At 45.4% G+C, this 17,684-nt stretch overlaps 1 protein-coding gene across 3 annotated transcripts; it reads left to right on the top strand.

Moving 5' to 3' along the window:
- The first annotated feature begins 22 nt into the window (after positions 1–22).
- Positions 23–17,217, top strand: thoc5 (THO complex 5). 3 transcript variants are annotated; one of them, XM_006640295.3, is made up of 20 exons: positions 23–77; positions 1,403–1,519; positions 2,180–2,323; positions 2,682–2,795; positions 3,301–3,398; positions 3,692–3,838; positions 4,368–4,482; positions 4,883–5,015; positions 5,261–5,338; positions 6,130–6,170; positions 7,206–7,305; positions 8,811–8,919; positions 10,127–10,228; positions 10,796–10,892; positions 11,287–11,401; positions 12,856–12,959; positions 14,082–14,169; positions 14,589–14,704; positions 16,384–16,574; positions 17,002–17,217. In XM_006640295.3, the coding sequence occupies exons 2-20, from the start codon at positions 1,427–1,429 to the stop codon at positions 17,063–17,065; spliced, it is 2,049 nt and encodes a 682-aa protein (XP_006640358.1). In that variant the 5' UTR covers positions 23–77; positions 1,403–1,426; the 3' UTR covers positions 17,066–17,217. The 3 variants fall into 3 exon arrangements, with proteins under 3 accessions (XP_006640358.1, XP_015221807.1, XP_015221808.1); XM_015366321.2 differs by having other exon boundaries at positions 71–161; XM_015366322.2 differs by lacking the exon at positions 23–77 and adding an exon at positions 393–416.
- The last annotated feature ends 467 nt before the right edge of the window (positions 17,218–17,684 follow it).

Here is a 17,684-nt window from a genome sequence, read left to right as displayed (position 1 = left end):
TGCGCTGCCCCGGGATCCCCATCCGGGTCAGAGGTCAAAGTTAAAGTCCTCCATGTTTTTTTGGGGGGGAGTTTAGGGTAAGTGTTGTGTTTAGTGAATGAAATGTTATTTTTAGTTGTTTAAAAAATACAGAGCCTTTCGTTGCCGAATTTGTGAATAAGGTTGGTGGGTGCATTGATGTATGGCTGTTTGAAGTCTGCGATAAGCAAACGGCTTTTTCTTCTGTACGCGTATTGTAACTTGTGAGTCGAAGCATTTTAATTGATCGCTGCTGCTAAGGAAGAGCCTTTGTACCTTGTTTACACTCCCTGCCCAGGAGATAAAATCTATAAAACGACTTGCAGATTAATTTATGTTTGCGAGTTGTTATGTGCGTTGTTCCTGAAAACAGAAAGCCAAGACGGTGATCATCTCGGGTGATTATGTGAACTGTCGTGGATGCGATTTTAGCAGTATTAACAAAATCAGTTATAACGATACTCCTTTTATTTTTACTTTGATGTCCCGTTGTTTGTACATGTCAGTACTGTGAGCTACCGAAGCTTAACTCGTTTCTAATATATATATTTTGAAGTCCTTGTTAAATCCATTTGTACTTTTTCTTTATAACTATGTTCACAATGGTCACTAGTTCGCACGTTCAGGACTCTGAAACCAACTGGGAATGTGTTAAACTAGTGAAAGATACAGGGCACTTGCTCTTATATCGTCCTCACTGTTGATTTTTATATGTGCAGCTTGAGACCTCCTGTGTACCTCTTTCTGCCGTCTTTGCGTTTTAACAGCACAATTCCATCTGCTCTTCCTGTAAGAACTTGCCTGGAATTGGTGAATTGAATTAGCTAAGCATGCTGTTAACGTGTCTTAAAGAAGGATAAGTAACTGTAGCCAATAAGGATCGGATTTCTGTAGACATTCCTTAGGTCTTACAATAACAGGCTGCTTAAGACTTAATACATGCCATTAACTAAATTGTTAAAGTCAGTAATTAAAAAATCTCAGGCCAAAAAATTACTTATTGGATAGTTTTATTTAACTCAAAGGAATTGAAACCATTTTGCTATAGATGGGGATCCACTTTGTGACCTTTGAAGTGTAGTAGCCAGTTACGCTACAGTATGTGCTTGTAGCCCCATTGCTACTAGAGGGAGAGAAATGAGTTCAGTTAAATTAAGAGCGAAGCCTTCATTACTCTTCTGAACAGTCCCATTGATTCTTTAATGATCAAGTAGTCAGGACCTCCCCTGCAGGTGACCGCAGCAGTGTCCTGTAGCAGGTGTGTGTAGGTTCCTCGTAAGATAAAGCCTGAGCTTTCAGTTTTGTGGTCATCTTACTTCAGCTGGGACTTACGGCCAGTCCATTACATATACCTTGCTGACCCCCTCTTCTACCCTCTCACCAGGAGCGCTCCTAGAATCGCCTGCAAATGTCGGCCGACACCCTGAAGAAGAGGAAGCCCAAAGTGATCCGCAATGAGGGTACCCCAGAATCAAAACGCAATAGGGGAGAGGGGGACCAGGTGAGGGTCGCTACTGGAACTGTCGAATCAAATGGCAGTGGCACTCATGATGCAGTAGATGGCAGTCTGCCTTCTGGGCCAGCAGGCTGGGCTGTATCAGCAGTCAGAGAAGGACTTGGCACTGAGACTGAGAACACACCAGCGGATTGATTGAGATTGTCTGATCATAGATTTTACAGCTACAGTGCAAGAAAGGCAACCCTGCTATAATGAGCATCTTGCTACAATATGACTTTCCTGTACTAGGTCAACAGTGTGGTGTCCCACTGTAGCATGTAGTCTGCCATTTTGATCCCAGGAGTGCCTGCCCATTAGTGTGTCCTTCCTGCTTCAGCTGGGGTCTTTATTTTGAAGCATTACTTACAGTTGTGATCATAAGAGCACTATCGGTGGTACAAATCACCCTCTGTGCCTCCTGAAGGGCTCAGCCGGCAGGCTGGGCTGTGATTGTGGGTGTGAGCCATAAATCGCATGACCTACCATGGTCTCTTATGGGGTCAGCGGCCTTGAACCACTCAGTCCCATTTACAACAGCTGAGTGAACTGGAGTAATCAGGTTGCGCCTTGCTTACTTTTTCCGGGGGGGGTTTCTGCCACAGGGGCCTGAACCTACGACTCTCCACGTGAGCCCTAATCGCTGGTTATTTTGCTGTGCTGCAGGACGTGAGAGTGTACAATGAGGAGGTGGAGCTGGAGAGCAGGGATACCAACCAGGACTACACTCTGTACAAGCAGACCTGTCAGGACCTGGCCAAACTCATGGCTGAGATCAACGAGCTGAAGACCAGTGGCAGCAAGGACAATGTGAGCCATAGTGCGACATCTCACACTCTGACACTTTGAGCGATTCGTCTGTGATGAAGTGCAGGAGTGTTGCAAACCCCAGAAGAGACAGTGGGCACCCAGGAGAGGGCTGGGAGCTGCTGCCTTAATTGATCCACCTGCGTGGCAGCAGGAGTTGGCCGGGGCTGAATTCTGCAATGCTGGGGTATTGTGGTGGAAAGCAAAGTCTTCAGAATTGCAGCTTCCAAGCATCACACTTTGGGCCTCCCTACTCTGTTCCCTCTTACGCAATGCGTCCAGGCAGGAAGTGGCAGGAGCTGCTGTTGACAGCCACAAGAGCTGATTTTCTATTTGTTTCTTTTCCTCCTGTGTCTTGCAGTCGGCAGAGATTGAAGAGAAGCGCATGATGGGGTGCATCCACTTCATGACCCTGAAGAAGCTGAACCGGCTGGCTCACATGAGGCTGAAGAAAGCCAGGGATCAGACCCACGAGGTGCGGCTGCCTTACGTTCCTGTTCTTGGGGGTGACAGGGCTTTTCCTGACCGCAGTCACTCAAATTGATTGGAAGATATGATCACTTGAACTTAATAGGAGGTCAAGTAAAAAAAATCAGAAAGTGTTAAACTTGATTGATTAATAAGCTAACGGAAGTGCAAACAATTCTTTTCCTAGGTTGCCAAGAACATTTATTTTCCCTAAGACATTGCTTGATTGACTTGGTCATCTCCAGTCTACAGTGTCAGTAAGAAAACATCACCCTTCCCAGCCTTATTAACATTCCTCCCAGAAAAAACGGTACAGAGAATGAAATGACACTTTTCAAAATAATGAAATCCTGTTCACCAAGGTGTGAATTGTTTTCTCCAGTATTGTGCAGGTCCTGTCACTCACCCACATGAGTGCTGATCTTCTGGGTTTCTTTTAGTCCTGGAGCTTTCATGAGACTTACCTCTCTCCACTCTCTCTCGCTCTTTCCCTCTTTCCTTGTCCTGTCCAGGCAAAGCAGAGAGTGGATGCTCTTCACCTCCAGCTACAGAACCTGCTGTATGAGGTGATGCACCTGCAGAAAGAGATCAGCAAGTGCCTGGAGTTCAAGTGAGTGCCCAAGTTCTCGGGAGGGGGAAAAGAGAACCAAACAAAACAAAGAAATATAAACCAATCTGACTGAGAGTCTTTGGAAATCTTGCTTTGAAAATACTGGAAACTTAAGAACAACTTCTTTGGTGTCACTGTAACAATGTCGGGAAGTTCAGATCAACTCAGCAATACAAAAACTATGAATATCTCATTGCCACTGAGGTGACAGATTTGCCCAGATCTTCACTATAACTCCCACACGTGTGATTATCAGAGAGGAATTTGAGATCCCTGTTTCCTCCCTCCTCCAGATCGAAGCACGAGGAGATCGAGCTGGTCAGCGTGGAGGAGTTCTTCAAGGAGGCCCCCCAAGAGATCTCCCGCCCTAACCTCACCAGGGAAGACCCTCACCAGCTCACCTTGGCCCGTCTGGACTGGGAGCTCGAGCAGAGGAAGAGGTACATGGGGACAGCTCAGGGCTGGCCAGCGGCTCGATCTGCTACTTCCTCTGAATGCTTTTTGCTCAAGTAAAGTCGGTCCTCACTCATAAGGAAGCGGGGCAAAACATATCCTGAACCTACAAAGCCATGTTAGACAAATGTACTGATGCAATCAGGATTCTTTATTGCACAAATCTTCCATCCCATAAATCCTCAGGCCTCACACACAGGGGTGGGAAACATTAGTAATTAAGAAATGCCTTTGGCTCAAGACATTAAATAAAGGCAAACCAATCAGTAAAAAGCCAGGATGTGCAGCATGCTTTCTAATGCATACAAGATAGTGTAAAAAAGTAAATAAAATGACTACCCCTCATCTCACAATTTACATACAACAGAAAAACCTAAGTCAGTGTAATGTCTGTGTGTTCTTTAGCTAGCTGCAAAATGTCTGAGTTGTGAAAGCACTGCTAGGGAGCTGTATCTTGAATGGGAGGCCTCTCTGTGGCATATCTGTTTCATCTCTGCCCTTGCCTTTACCCTGCAGGTTGGCAGAGAAATACAAGGACTCCCTGTCCAGCAAGGAGAAGATCTTGAAGAACATCGAGATAAAGAAGGAGTACCTCAGCAGCCTGCAGCCAGGCCTCAACGCCATCATGCAGGTAAGCTCCAGAGGGCAGCCTTGGCCCCTCTGTTCCTGCGTTGGGTAACCGAGCCATGAATAAGCCGAATCGCCTGCCCCCATCTGGAACATGACTGCATGTAGTTGGCGTACCTCTTGCAGAGCTGTTCAAATAACTGTAGGTGCCAGTTCAATGTTTTCTTGTTTGGGCTCAACCTCAAATTTATTTGCTTCTGTTCATAAAATGTTGTAAGATGACATGATCTGAAAAAGGATAAAATCATACTGTGCTGTATTATACCAATTTTAATTTGCTCTATGGCTGTTATTTTTAAGATTCTGCATGTTGAATGAAGGGTTCTCCAAAGCCACACTGAGGTCTGAGGATGGGGAGTTCCTCGACCTCTGATCCTGTTCTCACTTTCTCTCTGCTCTGCCAGGCTTCGCTGCCGGTCCAGGAGTACCTGTCCATGCCCTTTGAGCAGACGCAGAAGCAGAACGAAGTGGCGCGCCATCTGCCCCCGCCTCTCTATGTGCTCCTGGTTCAGGTCAATGCGTTTGGCCAGGCCTGTGGTGAGCAGAAACTTCACTCTTTCACTATCACAGTATTATAGTACTGCGATATGCTTTTCATGGTAAAGAAAGGTCTCAGTTTATAAACTAATTTTCCAGGACCGGTTAAGGGGACAGGATTTGGCGCAGTGCTGGGGCCTGGGGTTCAGTTCTGGGCCGGAGGTGCTGCCTGTGTGGAGTTTAAATTTTAGTCATGCTAATACAGCTTGGTGAATTTAGACCTCTTGTTTTTGTGTCCCTTTCAGACAAGAACCTCTCTGTGTCCATCAGTGGGGATGTGGACGAAGCCAAGGCTCTTTCCAAGCCCCCTGAGGACTCCCTGGGTGAGTGTGTTTCCCTACAGCCACCCATTGGCATGCAACCACCCACACAGCTCAGGCGTGGTGAGACAGCAAAGTCTCCTTTATTTATCAGTGCTGGCATCTCCAGTGTTGCTGTCCTACTGTGCTCAAGGCACGTAAGATGTCTTACAGTAATAAACGGGGAGTTAAGACTCCCATTATGGAGAGAGGGCAGTGAAGAACTCCTGTACCAGAGAGAGCAGCACTGCAGTGCCCTCACTACTGTAGGAGTACAGTAAGGAACATGGTAGCAGTGAAATTGGACAGTTTTGTAGTTATAACTTTGCATCACTATACTGCCAGTCAGCCAGGCCTTCCTTTGTTATTGACAGGCAGAATTTCAGGCACTGCGTGTGAACAAGAGCTTTAATATTCCATTGCAGGATTCCTGTTCGTTTCTGACAGTTACTTCAATGGAATAAGAAGCTGTCTCTCCCAGTGTAAAGTTCTGTAGTGGTAACTGTAGTGACTGGATTATTAAACGAGCTCACAAGTGGCTTGTTTGTTTTTTCCCTTTCTAGCTTCCTTGCAGCAGCTTGCCTGCTTCATTGGAGAAAATGGCTTAAAACTAGGACGCTTATTCTTGTGTTACCATATTTTTTTACGTTGTTTAGTTGTTAGCATGTTATTTGTGCTAAGCAGTTCTAAACCATCTGTAGTGCGTTGAACATTAATTTATGTTAAAACAAAACTCGTACTCGTACAAGAACTGAACACAGATTTGCAGTTTAATCCCCATGTTTCTCCTGAAGTGACAAATATTTCTCTTCCAGACGATGAGAGTGATTCTGATGCAGAAGAAGAACAAAATACGGTGAGTGTGAGCCAGTGTGTGATGAAACAGTTTAGTTGTTCTTACTTGCGTTTTTGATTATTTTCTAAAAAAATCAGGCATATCTCATAACCCCAGAAAGGGTTACACCCCCGGTTAAGAACCATCAGGTAGAGTTCCTGTTCATGAAGCATTGCTATTCATAACAAATGTTTGGTACTCCTATTGCAAAATGGCTAGCCCTGAAGTGTTACATGGTGTGTGAAAACAAACTTTTGCAGAGTAATTAATGTGGGTTTAGGAACACTGTTGCAGAATGCCAGGGAATTTCAGTGGCACTGTGAATTGGTTCTACAGGAGTGAAAAGTTATCAGCTGAATTCTGTCTTGCTTATAAAACTCCTGGTCTAGATAGAAAGTTGTGGTAAACTTGTTACACTGTAGAAAAAAAAGTTGTCACTTGTCAAGCACTTTTCCTAAATTTAGTCCTGTCTCCAGTACTGAACACCTAGATTGCTTTATCAAGAAATATGATAAATGCTAATTAGTAAACTTAATTTTTAATTTTGTTTCCTGTGCTGGTTCACCTGATTCATTCTGTCCTCCTTGTAATGATGCATACATGCGTAATGCATTCAATCTTCTGTAGAAGAGATAACCACTAGATGTCATTATAATTCCACTCTTTGAATCCGATGCTACAGAACTATAAGGTGCTGAGTCATGGCATCCTTGGTATCCCACAACGCATCAGTTTCCTGTATTTTTAAAAATCCAGGCTCTCTCCACACTAAGTAAAGGATTTTTCCTTTAACATTGGTCCTGTTCAGTCATTAATACTTTGGCAGGTGCGGGTTGGTCAGAATTGTTTTAAGTTATGTGTACTGGCCATTCATGTTGAACTAGGACCTCTCGGTCACTAAGCAAGTGGAATTAGCCACGTACTCCTCACCTGCTGCTCAGCCTTTCTAAAAGGATATTTGTCCCTTTCAGGGGTGGTGAGTTTGTCTCTGCTTTTCCCTACCTGACCCCGGACCGCCCAGCTCTGATCTTAGCGCTGTGTTCTGATTGGTTGCAGAAGCGAAGGCGGCCCACCCTGGGCGTCCAGCTGGATGACAAGCGGCGAGAGATGCTGAAACGTCACCCCCTGTCGGTCTGCGTGGACCTCAAGTGTAAAGGTGAGCAGAGGAGGGCTGGAAGGATGTTAGTGACATTGGCAGGTTCTTGGTTTCTGTGCTAAAGTGAGCTCATCTGATTGTAGTTCAACATCTGCTGGTTTGGGTGTAATCAGAAGTCCCCCCCTTACAGGGGAACCTATTAACTTCATCCTTTTTTTGCTACAGTGATGTGATTTTTCTAGTGAAACCTGATGACTTCTGTTCACCTCAAATCATGTCTGAGGACACTGTAAAGCAAAGGATAAGACAGTTTAAGCAGCACTGATGTTCATAACACATCTTTGGTTTTTGATTTTCTGCATTGAATATGAAGAAAAAAGCTCCCAGATGGGAGATTCCCACCTAGTGTGTGGCAGTGCAGCCTGAGTGTTGTTTTCTCCATGTGCTGTCAGCCAAAGCAAGGAAGGGAGCTCTGCATTGCAGGCGTAACTCTATCCTCGCTGGCTGCTTCTGGCCCTGCTCCGGCTCTTGCCTGGTGCTTTTCTTGCACAGCTCTGCTGAGACTGCTGCACACAGCAATCTATCAGGCCCTGGCAGCAGCAGAGCGTCTGCAGCATTTGACTCTGCATTAAAATAAAAAAATCTCAGCTCTTGAGAACTTGCAGGAATGCAGATATGGTCATGAAAAGAATGCCTGCTCTTTTTTTTTTGTGGGTTTACAAAAGGCCTTTGGTAAGCTATTGCAGAAATGCACATTTTCTATTGTATTCTGGCTGTATCACAAAGGAATATTTTTTTTATTTTTGCAACCCTTAAATTCACTATTAGAAGTTCAGACATAACTGCAAAAGGGTATATATTTCAGGTAGTGGCGCTGCACAGGACACATATAAAAATATTTGCAATACATCCCCAAATGTACTTTTACTTTACTGCTATTCTTTTTTCCCTGTTTATGCTCACATAGGCAACACAACTTGAAATTCAGTCTGACCTTCCATTGAAGATCTAGACTGATGCAGACAAGTATAAACTCACATCCTCCAAGGCATAATAGCATCAAAGCTGTTGATTTGTAACTTGTAAAAGCCTGTGAAGGGAATAGATGAGCTTTTTGTCCAGCACAGTTCTCACATGTAAAATAAAATGTTGTTGTGCCGAGTGATGGCAGAGTCATTTTGATGTGTTCTCTGCTTTTGCCACTTCATTTGCTTGACATTGTTTGTCTCTTTCATATGAAGACAAAGGAGCTGCTGTTTATTTTTTTGAGAAAAACAAGTGGAAGGTGTCTCTAAACAAAGTGATAGCGTTCTACACCAGGCGTCTGTCCATCACTTACTTCATGTGTGTGTCATTCAGGGCTTTTCCACTTGAGAGAAAGTTTGCCAGTGATGTTTATCAATATACCAAGCCAGTCAGAATGAAGTCTGCTGAGTGTTAAAAAAGTGCTCTGAAAGAGCAGTCCTGCAGCTTACCGTCAGGCGATGGTGTAAGATACAGCAAAGACGTGCTGGCTCTTCTGTGTGGTGGTGCCACTCTCACTCCCTCCTTCCCTCTCTCTGCAGATGGCAGTGTGCTCCACCTCTTCTTCTACTACCTGATGAATCTGAATATCATGACAGTGAAGGCGAAAGTGTCCACAGGGACAGAGCTGCCAGGAGCCATCAGTGCAGGGTAAGCAGTCACAGCTGTCTCCAGGCAGAAGAGCTGATCCGAGATGCCCTCTGGTTCTCATGCTTACTGTACTCTGCCTTTCTGTACAGTGAGCAACAGTGAAAGGCTGGCTGACCATAAGGGTTTATATCATTGAGAGAGTAAAGGCCTCCTGGTTTCTCTGGCCTCACGTCTTGAGATGGATTCCAGCCTTATTTTTTTATTGTTTCTCGTCTTCTGTTTTTTATTGCATGTGTGCTGTTTCTTCTGTACGTAGGAAAACAGGCCTACAAGGGAATATGAGTTAAGTATATCTGTGTTGAACACAATGGCACACAGTGTGAGCTGGTGCGTAAGCCGTTCACTCATTCAGCATTTGAGCTCTTATGTTTTCAGCAGTGATGGTTTTAATCTGTTGAGATAACAGTTCCTTTTTTTGTGTGTGATGCCTGTTTTGTTTGTGGTGCCAGATTTTAGTGTGTGAGTTACTGCTGGTTTGTGGCACAAGGGTGAAGGGTTTTAAAAACTGTTCTTTTTTCATTCTGCAAATTTGGAATTACCATTTTTATATCCCCTTCTCATTTGCAAAAGTTGCATGATCAGCTGGGGTTCTTATCAACATTGTAACTCCCACGGACAGCAATGTAAGCTCATAAGTGCCCTGCCAGATTCAGGGGTAGCTTTTGCATTGCAAACGGAGGAAAGCTTTGGCTATCTGAAGCCCAAATGACCCTAGCAACACTTAACAAACTGTTAGCATCTGGCCTATGATTAAACTTGCCCTCCAGTTGAGCATGTGTGTTAGTTAATTTTGCATTCCAAACCTTTACTTACTGGTTAAGTGGGGTTACAACTGATTTGTCAGATGCAGAACTTTTTTTTCCTCTCCCAAGGACGACACATCACAGCTTCAACTTGTAGACGTAAGATCTCCATGACCTTTGCGCCAAGTACCATTTTTAGTCATCCATAACATTCATTTAATACTTAATTTCAATAACCATAAACATGTCTCGCCATGCACTGAGGCTCATCTGTAGGAAGGAACTGGAGTGATCTTACATGTGCTGGGCTGTTAAACAGGATGATTTTTACAGTGTTACATTAGCGGAGTGTGTATCACACCCTTGATAACCATGCAGGTACAGTCTGCGTGCTGCTGTTCTGGAGGATCGGTCTGGTGTGTGTGTATAAGTTCCTAATCTTTCCATTTGGTATCTGTCTGCAGAGAGCTGCTCAACCCGGAGACTCTGCTGAGCTGTCTTTATGCTGGAGACCAAGGCACAGAGACGCCCAACCCTGCCAATCGCTACCAGTTTGATAAAGTGGGGTACGGCACCGTATTCCAACCCTCCGGCCATGGGGCACAGACAGGCAGGATATGAAAAGAGTGTGAGCTGGATCAGACAGCTGGCGGAACTTTGAGCATCTGTCTCCAGTGCAGGAGGCACGCTTGGAGTTTGGGGGTGATCTCCCCAGCAGCAACTGCAAATGCAAAGTAAAATGAACACAGTTCGGGCGCATAATTAGACATTTTGAAGGAGGATTTGGTACCTTTTGAGGCAGTCAAAATGAAAGATAATGCCACTATTGAAAACGCCAGCATGCAAATTGGTTATTGAAGTATTAAAAACGGTGCTATTGTTATTGGTAAATGTTTTTTCTGCCTATCACTTCAAAACGTTGATATTTTTTCCCACAGTTTAATTGCTTCAGCCACTTGAAAACAATAGATTGCAATTAAGGATGCACCTGGAGTCAGACGACAGAGTTCATGTTAGTGTCTGGCTACCTCTCGCTGTCAGATATGTGGACATGCCCATCGTTGGGCTGCAGTACCTCAGTCAGGAATCTTATATTCCCTGTCACTGGCTGATCAGTGTCCGTCTCTCTGCAGGATCCTGACGTTTGGCGACTACGTGGCAGAGCTGGGTCACCCCTACATCTGGGTACAGAACCTGGGTGGCCTGCAGTTCCCTACAGACAGACCAGAGGTAAAGCCCACTCAGCACAGCCGTCCTTTGCATTCACTGCATTTCAGAAAAGCTGACATGGGTTTGTGCTGTATCCCGCATGTATGTCCCATAACACTCTCCAGAATGAACTATTTTTAATGCTTCCTCATCCCATTGTGCTTCCCCTTTGTAAAAGACGAGAGGGGGCCTGATGTACACACCAGCAGTTATTCTCACTGTTCTTTGGTTAAGCCTTTACAGTGTCTTCCAGCATTGCATTTTCTTCTGTCCATGTGGCAAAACCAAGGTAGAAGCCACTCTTTTCCACTTCACTTTATAGCCCAGGGTTCTGCCTGCTTTTGTGTTTCTCCCACCCCCGCATTCACGCTGGCGAAACGCATCAAGATCAAGACGAGAGACTTTGTTTTAACAGCGATCAACCTCCAGAGGGAGCTCTCTCAGCGCCAGTCACATGGAGACCACCATGAAGCTTCTGAGGAACCGCCTGCAGTCCCGGCTGGCTCTGCACAAGCAGTTTGCTTCTCTGGGTGAGCTCTTTGCTGCTTGTGATCGGTTGACCAGGCCTCACTCAGTTCTTTCAGACACTTCATGTCTTCTGTTGTTCCTGAGCCTTCAATTGCTCAGTTGATACAAGCCTCTATGATAACTTCAGCAGCTCTCCAGACTGTTTTAAAGGCAGAGAATCTTGCCTCCTTCTCCTGGAGTTGCTGTAGTGTTTTCTAGATGTCCTTTTCTCTCTTACCTTTCTAGATGTTTAATGCACTGTGCGTGTTTAATACTGCTTTCCAGGGTTAAAAATTGTGATTTGTGCTCCTCTGAATTAATTGCACAGTTTAGGCAGCTGTAGAAGCTGAGAAATGTTCAGACATGCCATTGAGCAAATCGTAACAACAATTTGAAAAGGGGAGCTGTAAGAAATCCCCCAAGATCTAGACCAAGATCAGACTGACCCCTATGGGGAACTCAAACATTGTACGTTTTCTGGTTTCCCTTTGGTTTTGTCAAGTCCATTTAGAATTTGCACAAAGTTTCCTGTCAGTGATACCCTGTGGTCACTGCCTTTTTTTGTAGGAGCAAATTCTTTTGGAATTTCGGTCTTTAAATTTGTTCGTACAAATGAAGTTTCTAGACAGATGGCCCGCAGTGGGGGTGAACAAGCAAGTCTTGTGATGGATGAGCCCTCCATTAACAAGACCTGTGAGAGAGCTGTGTGCTGATGTAAGGGGCCTTGATAAACTACAGTACTGCGGTTTCACTCTTCACCTGTGTTTCAGCCAGCCCTCTGTCGTTTGTGATCATACTAACTTTGATCCATCTTAGATCCGCTTATGCTGACTGAACTAGCAGCTGGGCGTTAACAACAGACTTCTCCAGAAATCACTGCCGGGAAGGGACAATGGGTAGTAAATCATAGGGGAAGCTCGATTTAGGCACTGTGCAGTGAATCCTCTCCTAAAACTAATGAGCAGCCCTCAGGGGATTGTTTAGAATTGTGTAATATTCATAATTCGCATGCTTATATAAATATACTTTTAAATTCCTATTACTGGTCCGTTATACTACATTTTTGTCTTTTGTTCACAGACACAAAATGATTAATTGTATATATGTACTGCAAATCAGGATAATTGTGTTAGGTTGCAGACATAGACCTATGTTATTGTAAAAGTAAAATGATAATTTGATGTCACAGTATTTGCATTTCAACACCGATTTGTTATAATTGTGATCATAGCCAATAACAGCTGTATTAAAATCACAATTAGCCCCAAATCTGAGGTAATTCCTCTGCATTTCTTCCTGTGCTGCACAGAGTATTTTTGGGTGTGGGCATCACGTGTCATCTTGGCACAAACTGTGCAGTGATCAGGGGTGGCGAAGGAGCGCTGGGGGGCTGGATGAGCCCGCAGGCTGTGGTTCTGGGAGACGCACTGCCGTTGTTGCAGGGGGGATGATGCCTGTTTCTGCCCTTGCTTTCCAGAGCACAGCATCCTGCCCGTGTCCGGAGAGTGCCAGCACCTTTTCCCAGCCAAGATCGTCTCCCGGCTGGCCAGGTGGACCACCACGACCTACCAGGATTACGTGGTGAGTAGTTGTCCGTCTGAAACATGAATGGAAATCTGCTGCAGAATCTGATTCTTCCTCCTGGAGCAGCAACAGCTCTCTCTCCCTGGGCTCTTGTCTTTGGAGATCAAAGCTGCGATCGATTCTCAGGTGGGGTTGATGATGGCGTTGGTATTAAAATTCAAAATTGCCGTTTTGCAAGTGATCTGCAATCCCCTAGTTAGAAGACTACTGTACTTCTGGCCCTAGCCCAGGTTGATTTGTATTGCAAACCTGTTGAAAACGGTTGCAGTGCTGTTGCCGAGACCTGCAACACCCTTTTATTTCCAGTTGTGATAGTGTCCTTGTTTCACTTCAGCTGTCTGAAATAGTCCCCTGGGTCGACAAGTACTGCTTAGTATTTTGTATATTCGGATCAAATATCCCCTGTCATCTTTTTTCAAAATTGAAGAGATGCAGTTCAAGCTTGCTTGAATATGACAATCCCCTGAGGCTCCATGTTGCTATTTTATTAGCTGTAAAGGTGTATCATTTTTGGAAGTTGTAGCGTTTTTTTCTGGCTGAATCTAAACATAATATTCTTTTAATTAAATTATGCTAGTGCATTGTGAAGCATGATTGTGACTTGGCTTGATTTAAATTCCACCCATTTTACTATCTAGAGAATTCTGCTAGCTTTTTTTTTATTGCTTGCCCACGTTGTTTTCCTGAGCCCCTGGGAGAATCTGCACGGAGCTTGCTGCAGCTCAGAAGCGCCCAGGCGATGTGCGTGGTGTGTATTGCGAGGTCCTGTGGGGATCCCGTTGTACTTATCAAAGGCACTCTGCCAGTGTCTGCCCACTCCATTCTTGTGTTTTTTGACAGTTCCCTTGCAGCAGTTTCTGTGTTTTCCACTCTGCCTGTGTGTCAGAAAGTTGGGAATAAGCTTTGGTTTCCTCCACACTTGAGCTCTTATTCAGTGAGGTAAAGGGAAGCAGAGGAGGGAAGAACACTGCCCTGAAATCAAGAACCGAGACCGGCGTGGTGCAGCTAGTAGTGTGAGGAAGCTGAAGAGGATGGTTTTGTGGGGGGGGTGACTAAGCTGAAGACGAGGTGTGAGACCATCCATGGAATCAGTCAGTGACTCTCTGTGCCCAATCCCAGGAGCTGCCCTTCACCCGGCACGTCGTGGAGGCCGGGCTGGCCCAGGACACAGACCTGTACTTCATGGCTCTCATCGAGAGGGGCACAGGTGAGCAGGCCCTGCACCGCACCGCAGCTCGTCTGCCCCTCGTACGCACCTGGGACACCTCCCCAGTGTCAGCCCAGCTGCGAGTCAATCAAATTGGTCAATCAATCAAATATGGAAGAGAAATTTAGTTACAGGTTTTTTAGTACAAACCTACCTAAGGGACCCAGTCCAGTGCTTGGGGAATAGGGCTAACAAGCTGAGGGAATGAGACAGGAATGCTGTTGTCTCCCTGGAGGGCGGCGGGTATGAAAATTATTTTAAAACCCCCCGACCTGCACTGTGACTTCTTGCCTCCCTGTGATCGATGAGGAAGGTGCCCTATAGGAGTGGCTGGGGAAACCTGAGGAAAAGTGCAGGGAGCATCCCGAAGGCGGTCTGGGACTGCGGGAATCCTCACACGCTGTGTTCTCCCCCCTCAGCCAGGCTGCAGGCTGCGGTGGTCCTCAACCCTCGCTATTCGGAGGTGTCCCCTCTTTTCACCCTGTCCCTCAGCTGGAAGGGAGAGCGCAGCGGACGCACGGACGATAACCTGAGGGTAAGAGTGGCACACCTGGTGAGGGGGGTGTGGGGGGTGTCCCTGTCAGTGTGGAGCCACACGAGAGACGGATTTCCACAAGAAACTCCAGATAAGGTCAATTCATTCAAGGTGAATAGCTTGAGCTGGACGGTTTTGTGCTCTTAGCGGCTGGAGATTAGAATATAGTTTTTACACAGCAGTAATTCACCTGGGTCACGGTAAATTCATGTACATGTTTGTTTGTTTTTTGACGCTTTGCTTCTGAAGCAAAATTGGAAAGTAACAAAACTTTTGCTTAGTTGGATCTTTGGATATTAGAAAAGGGTTTGATTCTAAGGAATTACGTGAGGAAATTACAGCATCCTTTCGCGATCTTTTTCTTTCAAAATTCCAAATAAAGCCTTGCCAGGAGTTAAATCAAACTCAGTAAGAATTTGTGTGATGTGGGAATGTACCGAGCGTTCCTTGCCTTGACTGTTTTCATCTTTCTGAACTTCTGTGGAAAAGACCTGCAGCAGAACTGTCATAAACTGTGCTGCAGTACTCATCAGAATGACATCTGCAGGACAATCACATTTTGTATATCTAGATCCAAAAAATAACTTTTTTCAAATGTATCCTTTTAATATGCAGTGGAGCAAGCCTGAATGAATCAGTCCATGTGACTTACAGTTTGATTACTATTTATTTAATTTTATTCCCTATTGTGTATTAATTTTATATTCATCAAGGACTATGCAAAATAAACCCAATTGACAGAATTAATTCATATATTTCCTGAAAAAAATTCCCAAGTTGTGTGCTTTGAGATCTGCAGCAAAGGCAGTGTTGGACTCTAGCAGCCAGACAGTGCTGAGTTAGTGGCTTTCTGTCCTAATGCAGGTTTTTCTTTTATGTGTTTTTTTTAGACTACAAAGTTCATTTTAAATCACGAGTCTTGATGAACTAAAATGCATAATTTCTTCACAGAAGATTGATTAATTTTTCCCTCATCAAATGAATACTTTTCAAGTATTTTTAAATGTGCATTCCAATGTGCTCTAAACTGCATAAATAAATGGCATCCCAATTGTTTTAGTAGAAAGTTGTATCTGAACTGACTGAACAGAGACCAGGAAGTAAATTAGAAACTTACTGTCTCATCTAAAGGACAGCAGGCAGTTCAGTATCTGGGTGTGGCAGTGTAAGTGGCAGAGTAGGACTTGAACCAGCAACCACCTCATGACCGGACCTGGATCTTAATGAGGCAATTCGTCCTATGTAGCGCCAGCGCTCCTTCCAGAAGCTAACATACGCTTGAGGTCATGTGTGTCAGATGCACAGATCCATCAGATTTTAACATCAAACACTTCAGAAAGCTGCATTTGAAACTGAACTTGGGAGGCTCTTCTTTTCTTCGTATGTCTCGAAACAGTAAGTATGAAACGAGCAGCCCGGCTGTGCGTTGAAACTGATGCCCTGGCTTCTTGAAGCTTGAGATGAGATCCTTAGATCTGTAAGATACCGAACATCCAGATCAGCTTTCTGGGACAAATGACTTCCTCTCAGTTGTAACGGAGCAGCAGTCCCGTGTGTTTTAAGTTGGTTTTTGCAGACACTATCCAGATTTGCCCCTGCTCATTTTTCCCATTATGAGTTCCACTGGATCCGCACAGGGGAGCAGGGATTAAGTGAAAGGAGTTGCGGTGTTTCTGCAGGCCATTGAGAGTGAAGTGAACGTCTTCAAGTCGGAGCTGCAGGGACCACACCCAGGCCACCAGCTGCTGACCAACCAGCTGCAGCGCCTGTGCCTGTGCCTGGACGTGTACCTGGAGACGGAGAGCCAGGACGACAGCGTGGAGGGGCCCCGCGAGTTCCCCCGAGAGAAGATGTGTCTGAGGACCGTGAGGTCGGTCCCCGCTGCCTGCCGAGTGCTCCGCGGAGCCCCTTCCAGGGCAGTTCACACCTGATCACGAGGTTTCCATTCGAGTGCATTGAGCCGTAGACGCGTCTTCCTTCCGTAGCTGTGCACTCATTCAGAAATGGACCGTAATTTTAATTATATCCTGTGGACAGAATACCAGTAATCCCATTGCCAGTGCCCCAAAAAAGCCATCGCATGTTGCTCAGGTGTAAGAAATAGCTGTCCTGGGAGTGCATTCACCTTGAACCCAGGCTATAATTGTGTCTGATAGAGCCCATTCCCCATGCAGTTTCTTTCTCCAATGCTAGGTGTGGCTGTACTAAGGTTACTGTATTCCTCTTCACCCGGGTTTCTTTTGGTGACTGAGCTTCTCCATTGCTGGGTCTCTAATTTGAGCTCTTGTCTCTTCTAGGGGTCCTAACCGCCTGAAACCATTCAAGTACAACCACCCTCAGGGCTTCTTCAGCCACCGCTGAGCACAGCCCCCTCGACCCCCCTCCCTGCCCCTCCACAGCGATGCACATGGAGGGAGGGGCTGATGTGGACTGAAGTCTTCACTGCTGTTCTGCATCTTTTAGATGGTGTCCTTACGTGTCTGGTTTGACTAATAAAACTTCCTTTCTCACTCTCCTGCTTTATTCCTCTGCATCATGGCAGTCCTCATGTGCAGGGTATTCAACTCTCTCCAGTGGTTTCCTTGCACTGCTCAAGAAATGCCCCCGTGCCAGAAGTACGGTAGGAAGGAAAATGTCCACAGTTGTCTACAGGAAAGAAAAGCTAGGAATATTTTCCTGGGTTTTGAGCCTTTTCCGCGCATTCTCCCATTCTCCCAGCTTGGCCAAGGACAAGTAATTCCCGTTTCAAGGACAGATTGAGACTGTGGCTGGAATGTCCACACCCCTCTGCTCTTGTGCTCAGACGTGTTCTCCCATTTTCCTGGCCGCAGTGTTTTACAGAAGATGCACAATGAGACTGAAATGTGACCAGCTCTCCCAAAACATGACTAAAGAGGAAAATTCTCAATATCAGGCTTTTGATTCTGGGTGGTTTGTTCTTACAGCTGCTTGATTTCGCAAGCTAATAGAAATGTGGTCA

This window comes from Lepisosteus oculatus, chromosome 22, assembly GCF_040954835.1.
Source record: "Lepisosteus oculatus isolate fLepOcu1 chromosome 22, fLepOcu1.hap2, whole genome shotgun sequence".
NCBI lineage: Eukaryota > Metazoa > Chordata > Actinopteri > Semionotiformes > Lepisosteidae > Lepisosteus > Lepisosteus oculatus.
This window is presented reverse-complemented; position numbering and strand designations above follow the sequence as displayed.